The sequence below is a fragment of the Silurus meridionalis genome, chromosome 10 (genome assembly GCF_014805685.1).
Source record: "Silurus meridionalis isolate SWU-2019-XX chromosome 10, ASM1480568v1, whole genome shotgun sequence".
Classification (NCBI taxonomy): domain Eukaryota; kingdom Metazoa; phylum Chordata; class Actinopteri; order Siluriformes; family Siluridae; genus Silurus; species Silurus meridionalis.
In genome coordinates this window covers 2,117,031-2,129,594 of record NC_060893.1, presented here as the reverse complement: position 1 = coordinate 2,129,594, position 12,564 = coordinate 2,117,031, and the positions used below count along the sequence as shown (strand labels likewise).

General features: G+C 37.8%; 1 protein-coding gene across 6 annotated transcripts in view; it reads left to right on the top strand.

The window, feature by feature from the left end:
- The first annotated feature begins 6,033 nt into the window (after window positions 1-6,033).
- Window positions 6,034-12,564, top strand: part of LOC124392111 (von Willebrand factor A domain-containing protein 5A-like) — a 30,108-nt gene continuing 23,577 nt past the window's right edge. For all 6 annotated transcript variants that reach the window (XM_046858802.1, XM_046858800.1, XM_046858798.1 and 3 more), the window contains exons 1-5: window positions 6,034-6,211; window positions 6,403-6,470; window positions 9,718-9,920; window positions 10,349-10,571; window positions 10,793-10,959. In XM_046858802.1, the coding sequence (XP_046714758.1) occupies window positions 6,434-6,470; window positions 9,718-9,920; window positions 10,349-10,571; window positions 10,793-10,959 (630 nt within the window). In that variant the 5' untranslated portion in view covers window positions 6,034-6,211; window positions 6,403-6,433. The remainder of the gene's footprint in view (window positions 6,212-6,402; window positions 6,471-9,717; window positions 9,921-10,348; window positions 10,572-10,792; window positions 10,960-12,564) is intronic.

Here is a 12,564-nt window from a genome sequence, read left to right as displayed (position 1 = left end):
ATTAGTGAAAGTAAAAAGATGATCTACTTAAGTACATTAACAAAGTATTTGTACTGCATTACTTCCCACCTCTGGTAATTATTATTATTATTTAGTGATTTTTACTATGTCGATATAACAACAACATTTATGTCAAGCAAATAAAATTTGTATAAAATATAGGGTACAGTTCATATCATGACAACAGTATACAACACATCAAAAGAAAGATTAGTATCATGTATAATTGTACAACTCAACTTATTTTGATGTTTCATTGTTATCCTATATACAGTATCACACAAATGGGAGTTCAACACACATTTCACCAACCATTTTATTGTATGTTCTCAAGTGACACTATAGAAATGGAACTCAGATATATTTTAGTCCGTGTGCAGTTTGTGTAGCAGTACATATTTACTGTCCTCTGAAAATAACTCAACATACAGCCAGAGATTTATAGGTAATTATTAATATTTAACTGACATTTGTAGATTGTGTTAAATGATATATAAAATCAAACATATTAACCAGAAAATTAAGATAAAAAGTGTTAGAATGATGACTCTGAAAACTTTAACCATTAGGATCACTTTATTGACCACATAGTTAACAACCTAATGAAAAACTAAATCCATAAGTGCAGCATTGTCTACTTGAACATGTAATAGTAAAAAAAACCCTAAGCATCCAAACAAATAAAATCTAAGAAATAAAAGTTGCAAGTTGAAACATGAGCAACATATTGCATTAAACATTACATGCTTCTTCCAGCCTGACAGCTGTCATCAGTGGCGTAGAACCCCTGCAACCTTTGCATTTACATTTGCGGCATTCAGCATATTATAACATCATAAAAGAAAAGAGAATATTGAAACCACAGAAAGTGAGCCTCTCGGCTGATATGTCCATGCACACAATGCTGTTAAAGCGCCTGCATGTGGGGGCAAGGAAGCCGATTGCAACATCAAAATCTTGAAGCACAATTTCCATCAAGATTTATTGAAGGATTAGCAGAGGAAGCTATATATGAACAAAACATAATCTGAACTTCTTGTTCAAATAGTTATGTTTAACTAAAATAGCAAACACATGCCTCCTGAATGTTCAGGGTCACTGGCTGCAACTATGAAGGGACATTAAGAACATTAAATAATAGAGCACCTTAAACTAAATAAATTGTACCCGTTTTGTGTGGCCTGTCAGTCTATCAATCAATCTATAAATCTTTGCTGGATTTCCATGACAAAGCTTGATAAATGTATGACATAAGAACACATTAATAATACAGTATATGAAGATTCATTGCATGAAGATATAAAAAAAATCATAACTGAAAGGGATTTGCCATTCTTTTTCAGAAAGGAACTGATAACAAGGGATAAGAAAAAAAAATCCTACACCTTGGTGGGAATTTCTCCAGCAAAAGGGGCGTTGTGATATTAAAAATTCAATCAAATTTAGTCAAGTCAAGAAGCTTTTAATGTCATTTCAACCCTATATTTTAGATGCAGTACACAGTAAAATAAGACAATGTTTCTTTAGAACCCTGGTGCTACAAAGCCAGACAATACAAGACAGTGTGGGACAGATACACAAAACAGACAGAAAACAGACAGAAATTTGCGCCCGCTGAACAACCAAATGCCCGCTTATTGACCTTTTTTTACCCCGACCCACGTAGAGCGAGGGAAAGGATCTTCCCAGTCTCGCCTCAGCCTTCATGGAGAGAGCATCTATCGTAAATTAAACTTCGTTTTGTGAACAATATAGTGTTATTTAGCAGTCAATATAACAATTTAGTGCGTGTATATCTTCGACCTTTTCGCATTTCGACCGGTTTTAAGGAACAGATTAAGGTCGATAAGCAGGGTACCACTGTAATATGGGTGGTGCTAAAACAGTAACAGTAGCTTGTAACAGTTCAGTAACACACAGTTGATTGAGTGTGTGTGAGTTTTATACAGTTCAGTTCTGTGTGTTGAGGAGTCTGATGGCTTGAGGGAAAAAAACTGTTGCACAGTCTGGATGTGAGGCCCGAATGCTTCGGAACCTCTTTCCTGATTGTGAGAGTAAAGAGTGTGTGTGATGGGTGTGTGTGAGGAGTGCCGACCACCACTACAGCCTCCACCACTCTGGGAAGGCCCAGGACAGGACTGCAGATGTCTGGGGCGCCAAAGTACCTTATGCTCAGGCTATCCTGGTTTTCGACAGGAGCTGGGTTTACAGTTTGGCAGTCCCTGCAGCCTACCAAATCCCCAGTCTCCAAGCCCCACTGGGGGCATCGCCCAGCCATTGTTCCTCGCCAGCGTGTGCCGTTCAGTTCTTGAGTTCCACTGGGGGTGTTCCATCACCACGCTCCAGAGTCCCACCGAGGGCGCCGCAATGCTCCAGAGTCCCGCCGAGGGTGCCGCCGCACTCCATAGTCCTGAGGTTGCAGCCCCATCTCAGACCTACGCAGAGGGCATCGCTCCGCCCCAGACCTCCGCTGAGGGCCTTTCCTGGCCTCATGGGTGTTCCACCCAGTGGCAGTTTGCAGCAAGTTCCCCAATGTTCGCTGCTGGCACCCGACCGTCCTCTTGCCCCAGGTTTTGCATGCCTGTCCAAGACAAATAAAGACATTCTGTATTACACCCAGTTTCTGAGCCCAAAAAAGAGGGATGCACAGCACTGCGGATCTCTAGCAGATTATGCATCAGGGTCTCCTTATGTTGGCATTGGTTTTCAAGTTCTCTGGGTAAATCATAAATACAAATGTTTGGCATGTGTTTCATGAGAATAAAGTTCAAGTCAGTAAAGTTTCTAGGACTTTTGGCAGGGAAGAGAAATTTTACACTGTAAACCACACAGGGGCATAAAATGGCTGCCCATCCATCTGACAAAGAGGAGTATAGTTTGTTTAGTAAAAACAACGTAATAACTTTCAGAACATGTACATTTGAACTCACAGAGCACACCATATAGCAGACATTCCCCAAACGGTTTAAAATATCTTGTTGTATGCAGTTCTGTTTTGCATTTCTTCTCTCAATCTGGATAGAAGATCAATCTTTGATCCTTCAGTGCCAACTCCACAGGCCTTGCAAAGTTTTCGAATGTTTGCAACCTGGCAAAGCAGAAATTGGTTGAAATTACCATTACAATATGCAACTAGTTCATTGCGGGTTAGTTTTAAGTATGACTTGAACGCAGCAACTGATTTAAAGTGATGGCTGCATAGCGATGGTTGTTTATCCATTGTTTTCCTCACTGGTCAACCATCACCATTAGTATTAAAGTGCAAATTATAAGAGGCTACAGAGATTCATACTGAGCTGGGGCATACCTTCAGCTTCATTAATTCATCACTAAGTCTTTCCTCTATCATGTCTATTTCAGCAATGTGGCCCTGTGTGTTTGTGCTGTGCACTTTCTGCCACTCTGTGTTTATCACAGATAGTGTTGTGCGTGTGTAAGGATTTGTGTCTTCAACTAAAATCATACAGACAATAAGTAGTAAATCAAACTCAAGAAAAGAGACATTAAATACATGATGTATTGAGCCCAACTAGTATGTACAGGACACAAGGAAGTTGTGTATATTATTGCACATGATAATTGTCATGTTGCAATTTACACTTAAACAAACCAGTTGCAGTCCTCTGCACTAAAATAGTCTCCTAGAACTCCTCGGATTTCACCTCTCTATTGAAGGTTTCATGTTCATGAAGGCTCACATATGTCACTGAATGGATCAAGAACAAAAATTTAATCAACAAAAATTAATTCAATGATTCTTTACCAGAGGAGGGAAGTAATGAAGTTTAAATACTTGTTACTGTACTTAAGTAGATTTTAGTGGTATCAGTATTTTATGTCACTATTTATTATTCAGACAACTTTTAACTTTTACTCATTACATTTTTTACTAAATATCTGTACTTTCTACTTCTTACATTTTCAAACCAGACTCATTACTTTATTTTTTATCTTTTTGATTACATGATCAATATTTTTTCTTCTCTTTGAGCACCTTTTTCAGCCCATCAACCTATTTCTTGTCATTTCCTGGCTCTCACACACCACAGAGCCTATGAAGCTAACAACGAGCACGGCAGAAGGCTACAACACAATATGGCTAATGTGAATGGGACAGAGGGAGTCAGTGATGTAAACATGAGAACAGAGACATTTCTGATCACCTGATCATCATCATCTTTTCTCTGCTTGTGTTCTATATAGTAGATGTTCAGCTTGGATACATACATTAGGTAACAAAATTTAAAATTAATTTATATTCTTCTTCTTCTTCTTTCCATCTCTTCATCTCAATCTTTTTACTTAAGTACATTGCAAAGCCCAAACTACTTTATTATTACTTGTGTGAAAAAAGTGAAGTCAGAACTACAACTTCTACCAGTGTCTTTTAAAACATGAGTATCTCTACTTCTACTAAAGTGAAACGTGTGTGTACATTTGCCATTTCCGTTCTTTACCTAATATGCTCTGCTATTTCTCTTTATATTCAAGTCCATTACAACAACTGAAGGATGATGTTCACATTTAAGACATGAAAAGGCGTAATCATGATGAGTTAGTGCCTCAAAATGTAAATTTTACCATATTTTACCGTATTTTACCAAATTTTATGCATGACGAAAATCTGTCTCCTTTGGGGAAGTAACATGTGTTGTCAATAAGAAAGGCACTCCTCCAACTGGCACATGATCCTGAGTAAGAACAGCCATAAGAACAAATATCAGTGCTAGATTAAGATCTTGAAGAAGAATCAATCTTGAGTCTGATGTATTTTACATTTCATAGCAGCATTGAAACCAAGCATTATTGAAATTGTAAAGCCCATGCATCCAGTCCTGGTATTGGTAAAACATACCACAAGTACTGTACTGCATTTCTTTAGTATTTGCATATTCCTGATGAAGTAAATAAACATATAGTAATAGTAAAAAAAAATGTTTAATGATTGCGTATATTGAAAATCTTAACACTGTCCAATACTGGAGTCTAATGCGGAAGTTCAATGTATTTTTTTTGTTGTTTTTAGAATTCAGACTCACTCCACAGTGATTTGCTTTCTTTTAATCACTAAAGGAGCTGCTGATTCCGCTGAGGTGCTGGTTTCAGCTAAGGAGATTCTCATGGTGGATGAGGTGCTGGTTTCAGCTGAGGAGATTCTCGTGGTGGATGAGGTGCTGGTGTCAGCTGAGGAGATTCTCGTGGTGGATGAGGTGCTGGTGTCAGCTGAGGAGATTCTCGTGGTGAATGAGGTGCTGTGTCAGCTGAGGAGATTCTCGTCTCGTGGTGGATGAGGTGCTGGTGTCAGCTAAGGAGATGCTCATGGTGAATGAGATGGTGATTGTACATGTGCAGTAAAAGTGTGTACAGGGTGGGTATTGGCCTTTGTATGGCACCTTTAATAATGTATAACTGTGGACACTGACCTCAGTGAAAATGCTTGGGCTTTGATCACAGCCAAGCCTACAGCTGTATATAAAATAATCTTAAGCAGAAGTGAGAACAGCTATGTTAGAAGATGTTTTAAAAATGATTACAAATTTCTTACACATTTATAAGATATGCATACACACTCACCTCCATATTCAACTGCTCTTAGTTTTGCCCAGCTATATGGGCATACATAGAAGTCCATACATTCTACTGTATATAATCAAACATTTAAACTAGAAAACTATTTATAAACATTTACAACTATTTATTAACTTATTATTTTATTTATTTATTTATTTATTTATTTATTTATTTATTTATCAATTAATTAATTAATAATTTTTTTTATGTAGTGTTTTCTAGTCTGACAAGCTAAATAGTCATGGTTAGATTTGGTTAAACAATTTTAACAAATTTAAACAATTAGAATTTGCCGACAGGAAAACACTGTAAGTGGAAGACCTCTTCGAGCTTTTTATACCCACCCGGGTAGCACGCTAAACTAACACAAATTAATCACAACGTTAAAGAAAATGGCTCTTTATTGTTCTGCAGAGATCTCAGTCTCCCACATTTGCTAATGCGTCATGATTTCGCGCATGCGCACTGAAGGGGAAACGTCCCTACACTGAATTATCCTGAACGACAGCGTCGAAATCTAAAAACAACAAACTCGAGTTTGATGACGAGGCGCGAGTGAGAGACGGACAGCACTGTGACGTACAGTTCCAACAGCTTTAATATAAACTTCCTTACTACAGGCGGCTACTGACTTTCAACAGTACGGAGTTTTTCATTTCCATACAATGTTACTTTCGGTTTTGTGTTAACGTTTATCCGTGTTTTATGCGTGCGTGTGTGTGTGTGTGTGTGTGTGTGTGTGAGAGAGAGAGAGAGAGAGAGAGACTCCGTGTTTAATTGAACTGAATTCCGCTTTAACAAACTGAGATTATTGTTTGTGTTAATCCTCAGGTCTTGTATTAAAATTGAAAAAAAGAAGAAAATGAACTGTGGCTTGCTGACAAACAAGAATGAGCCAGGTAGGAGTGCGAGTGTTGCGTGTGGTCTCTTGTTTTTGTGCTGTACCATAGATAGATAGATAGATAGATAGATATATCGATAGATATATAGAGTTATCACTATCTAAGTGATTGATAGATTGATTCCTCATCACTTTAAACACGTGACTCGCAGTAACTACTTTATCCTGGTTATTTATCCGATCCTGAATCACAAGGTGGATCCCGGAAACACTTAATGACTTCGCCAGTGTTATTCAACAGAAAGGAATATTAGTGTATTAATGATACACACGGAAACTGTACTCCTTGTGCACTGGTTAATTTCGATATCTTCCGCTACTTAAATGTTTGTATCACGGAAGTTTCCTTCACTGAAATCTTTGCGCGTTAATATTCACTTTGGAAATCGCACTCACACGCATGCGCAGAAGGCAGGCGTGGCGGGACATGCGCACTGTAAACACCCAAAGTGCGCTTTCAGGAACAGCTGCAGTCCAGAGAAACAATACTGTCCATCATGGGGTTTCCAATCTCATCTTCAACAGACTGCTGTGGCTGCAGGATTTCACATCATTCCAACCTGGAGTCTCAATTTATAGTATATTAAAGAGTAAAATGATTTGATTACTGTAGATATAATCCCTGCTGTATTTATTACCACTTAGTGTATGTGTGTGTAAACAGCATGATGCAGCATATTTCCATTGTGTGCGTAAAATCTTTAAGGGAACCAGTAAAGACCTTGAAGTCAGAGCATGGACAATAATCAAGTATTTTACTTTAGTTACATGAATTGGAAATAAAAACAGCATGCAGTGATTTGCCATTCTCATAAACCAATATTTTAAGCATAATTGTGATGATGACTGCATCACATAAAAAAGAAAAAAGTACAGGGCCACGTTTAACACGGTATAGCATCCTTTCTTCTTTTAATAGTTCATGTACATCTGGGAATTGAGGAGACCAGTTGCTGAAGTTTTGGTAAAGGAATGTTGTCCCATATGTGTCCGACACCGCTTGCTGGTCGTCGTCTTTGTCATATTTTCCATATTTATTGTGCATGCTCTTGCTTCAAGTACTCCATTATCCAGAATCTGAATTCAATATTCAAATCAGTGAAGATGCTGACCTTAAGTTTGATCAAAACAGCATCAAATCTGCAGTGGCAGTGAAGGAAGTAAATGACACCATAATATACACTCATAAATTCTCTGAATGGCCATACGCAATTAGTCATTTTTTATGTGCATAAAAATGCATGACCCTATACAGTGACCATGAAAAGCTCATTGCCATTATTCTACAAGGAAAAGGATTGTTGCAGGGTGAAAGTAACCACTATGCCTTTCATGTTTACTGATTAAAAATAAATAAAATCACTGAAAATCATTTCATTCACATTTTTGTCCAGTCACTTTACTCATTTTAGTATAGCAGGAAACATTAGTCAAAATGTCTAATTATTTATTGATTATTTATTAGGGATGCACCGAAATGAAAATTCTTGGCCGAAACCGAAAACGGAAAAAGAGGAAAGCAAGGCCGAAAACCGAAACACAGAAAGAAATTATGCCAATTATTATTACCATTGCATTTATGGCTATGAATGTGTACTAAGCTTACTGAAATCAAGGCATTTCAATTGCATAAATTATATTTATATTTATATTTATAAATTAAATATAAAAATATTTATTTATAGCACATTGCAACAATGCACAGGATAAAATAAATTAAAATTCAAACTTAAACGTTTAACTTAAATGTACTCGTGTACATTAAATAATAATGTTCAGGCCCTCTGGCCTGCTGAAAGGTTGTAAAATTAAATATGTTCTTCAAAAAAAACAAAGTGCATTCAGAACAAGTGCAACTGCTTAAGGATACAACAATAATTTATAATATAACATAATAGTGCATCAAAATAAAGACTGCCATAGCCCATATGTTAACTGTAGAACTTTAACAACAAATGCACCAAGAATTGCAGATGTGCAAAGTGGATAATAAATATTTAAACACTAGACAAGTCAATTCTACTTCTTGCGGTAAAGTGGCAGGTTTTTCTTGATGAAGAGTAGCATCTCTGCTTTATCACAGTGAAGTCTGTTCCTCTTCACATAGAGAACATGGGCTGCTGCACTAAACAGTCTCTCGCTGTCAGTGCTTGTGCACGGAGCAGACAAGTACTTGCATGCCAGGTCAGGAAAGCGCCTTGACACTATCACTGGGAAACTTCCTGCCTTTTCAAAAACCTCCGCCACAGACGGAGTGCGCGTGTTTGGAGGGGTTTTGCTTTTCTGTGTTCCTCTCATATTCAGCATAGCGATCGGGATGTTTGGATTTCAGGTGATAAATTAAACCCGACGTGGAGAAAGTCTTTGCAGACGCACCCCCTCTTGAAATTTCGGCATTACATGTTTTGCACTTTGCTATCCGTGGGTCTTTCTCAGATATACTGAAATACGTCCACACCACAGACATGTTGCTTCAGACAAGCACGTGCAGGCCGCGGTTTCTGTTTCGTCATTACAACAAACTGTTTCGCCCGTGTTTTTTCGGTGATCAAAGTCTTTCAGCCGAAAACCGAAAATGCACTTTTGGGCCGTTTTCGGTGGCCGAATATTCGGTGCATCCCTAATATTTATATAAATTATAATTTATAAATGCTACCTAGAGGCTGAAGATGTTGCCATCTTTGGAGATCGCTGGCTGTAAAAGATCTGTTGTAGTTAATACTGTAGTTTTAAAGTCTGGCTATATGAAAAGGACACAAATGCAAATGAATATAAATGTGTGTGGTAATCTCTGAAAATATTGAGTTTTTGCTTTATATACTGTAGTTCAAAAACTAGTCATTTATGTTTATATCATTTTTGCACTAAGAAATAATAAGCAAACATTTAAAATACCCCTGAAAAAAGTTGTCATTTAAAGACTGAATGCTAACCACATATATAACCCAGTTTACTTATGGAAAAACAGTGTTAAATAAAACAATTTCAAATATTTCAACAATATCATTAGATGATCTGCATAATACACTGGGTTTTTCTTATTACAGCTTGACTGATTGTTCCTTCTCCAAACAGATCCACTGATTTATTCTATAAATGATTACTGTTCTATTCTCTTTTTGTGTTAATGTCTTTATTATTATTCAAATGTATGTGTTCTCACTCGTGCTATGGAAAAAAACTGTCAAATCTTCAACTATGATAGAAACTGTAACTCCTGCTACCTTTGTATGTTTTTGTGTCAGTTCCACTGAAGCACATTGAGGTGGATCTGCAGGTTCATGGGCATGTAGGGATGGTGACCTCCACCTTGCAGTATGTAAACGAGGAAAAGAGTCCCCTGGAGGCTGTGTTTGTTTTCCCCATGCCTTCAGGTGCTGCTCTCTGCCAATTCAGTGCAAAGATAGCAGACAAGGAGATAGTGGCTGAGGTGCAGGAGAAACAAGAGGTGAGTAAAAAAAATACATAATTTTGACATCTTATGCTAAATAACCTGACCTGTTTATTGTTTAATCACAGTACACCACTCACAACATAGTGGTATATTTGTGTGATTTTTTTACTTTTTTTCCTACCTCAGAATATAAAGTGAGCACCATTGTTCAATATTGTTTGGTCATTTTTGATAAGTACTGTATAGATAATTCTGTGACTATGCGAATATCAGCATATTAAAGTTAATATAACTGACCCTAAGCTTTCCTGAAGGTGATAAATCAATGATCTTACCTGCACTATAGTTTAGTTTAGACAGCCATAAAGCATAAGTGAGAAAAGATGAAGTAGGTGGCATGCCTGTACGCCTGCTTTATAGTTTCAGTTTTATCACACAGTAGAGAATGTCTTGTGAAGGTATGTATTTTATGTCTGTGTCAGGCACGGGAGCAGTACGATGATGCACTGAGTTCAGGTGAAGAAGCCTTTTTGCTGGAGGAGAGTGAGGAGTCTGTGGATGTGTTTAAGCTGAGTGTGGGCTCTCTGCCCCCGGGTCAGAGTGCTGCTGTCACCTTCATCTATATCATTGAGCTGAGTGTTCAGGCTGATCATTCACTGCAATTCTGCCTGCCTGCAGTGCTTAACCCCCGCTATACACCAGCTGGTATTTCATACACACACACACACACACACACACACACACACACACACACACATCCATACAAATCTATCCGCACACACTTTACTGTCAGCTACATAATGAAAACATTGCTGACTCTCTTAATTTTCACATGCACAGATATAAGGACTATAAGGAATCCTGGTGACCAAGTAAATGGTTAATACATCCAGAAAATTCATCTTAATTTCTTTTTTTATTTTCAGGTACCGGTGGTGGTATAGTTTCAGAGATAACATCAAGTTCTACTGCTATTCCCTATTCTCTCTCTTTTACTGCACATGTGAGCTCTCCAAACCCCATCACTAAAGTGGAGTCGAAATGTTCTCTAGAGCCCCTGATGTTCCTAAACACAGATCACACAAATGCAAAGGTATGTGTGTGTGTTTGCGAGAGAGAGACTTTTTGGCAAGCTTTTAGGGTGCTCTCATGGTTCAACACAGTTATCTGGCCATTAAAACTAGTTCTTGTTTAAACAGCTCAGGTATTTAGTCAACCACCGATTTCTCCCACCAAGTCCTCCCACTTAAAAAGATGAGAGAGGCCTGTCATTTTCATCATAGGTACACTTCAAAAATGAGAGACCAAATGAGAAAATAAAAATCCATAAAATCACATTGTCTGATTTTTAAAGAATTTATTTGCAAATTATGGTGGAAAATAAGTACTGTAATTTCCGGACTATAAAGCGCACCCAAATATAGGCCACACCCACTGAATTTTACAAAGATTTTTATTTTGAACATAAATAAGCTGACCTGTCTATAAGCCGCAGGTGTCTACACTGAAACTAATGAACTTTACACAGGCTTTAACGAAAGACAGTGTCTGTTACACAGTGTAACGGGTGAAATATGTTGTGCTTCCTTTAAGAGCAGAGCGGCATTTTGGGAATAGAATGCCACCGCATTTTTCCGCTATTACTGCATGTGTGCAAGACCGAGGAATATGTCCTTATTATTTTCTGATGCTCATTTCTAAGTTTCTTTGACTAACCCGTAACGCTGTTGCCAAGAAAAATAAAAAAGCACGAGTTTTGGAAACCTGTCTGTGCTTATAGGATTTCTGTTGTAACTGGAGTTAGCGAGCTCTCCCTTCACCCAGACTCAACGCGCTACAACGGATTGTATCTAAACAGTAGCCGACCAAAAAGTCATTGTTCACTGTCTTCCTCCTTCCTTTCACAACTATTTCTCTCGGGAGTTTTTCTTTTGGCATCATCGTGCGTTTAAAAAAAACCTTTTTTTGGCCTAGCCTACCTAGGAATCTTCCAGAATGGTGATTAGTGCAGAGTAGTGTACTGTTCTTTTTTAAGAATTTAGCAAATTACAGTACATAATTTAGCAATACAGAGTATTTACATTTTTTGTTTTTTTTCGAGCTGTGGATGGTGAGTGGTGACTAGGTCTGGGACGATTCACTAATCTCGCGATTCAATATGCGTTAAACAATTCTCAAAGAGCTTTACTTTCCTGCCTCTGCCATGGTTTTGATTTCTCTCGCCAGCTTAAAACGGATACGACGTCATTTAATACAGACACCAACAAAATACGTTTGGCCCTCTGTTGGAATAAAAGTGGTAACGTCTTCCCACCACCTCTCTGGAAAAGTAAAATAATTAAATATATATCGATTCTGAGGTAAGCAAATTAATCTCAAAATCGTTTTAAAAAGAATCACAATAGTTTGGTGAATCGATTTTTTCTCCCGCCCCTAGTGGTGACACTGCATACCAACATATTGTATCGCTTACACTCTGTTACGTTTGCCTTCTGCGCAAAATTTTTCCTATTTTTTAATGTGTGAATCGCTATAGTTATCGAAAGATTGTTAGTTGAGCCATCATAACTTGGGGACTACCTCTATTTCACTTGTTTATTTTATCTTCTGTTTAGCAAATGCAAAGTGAGTGAATAGAATTGCTATCTAAAATCAATGTTTGTTTGCTGAGATTGTGGAAGACATGAGGTAGCTATGC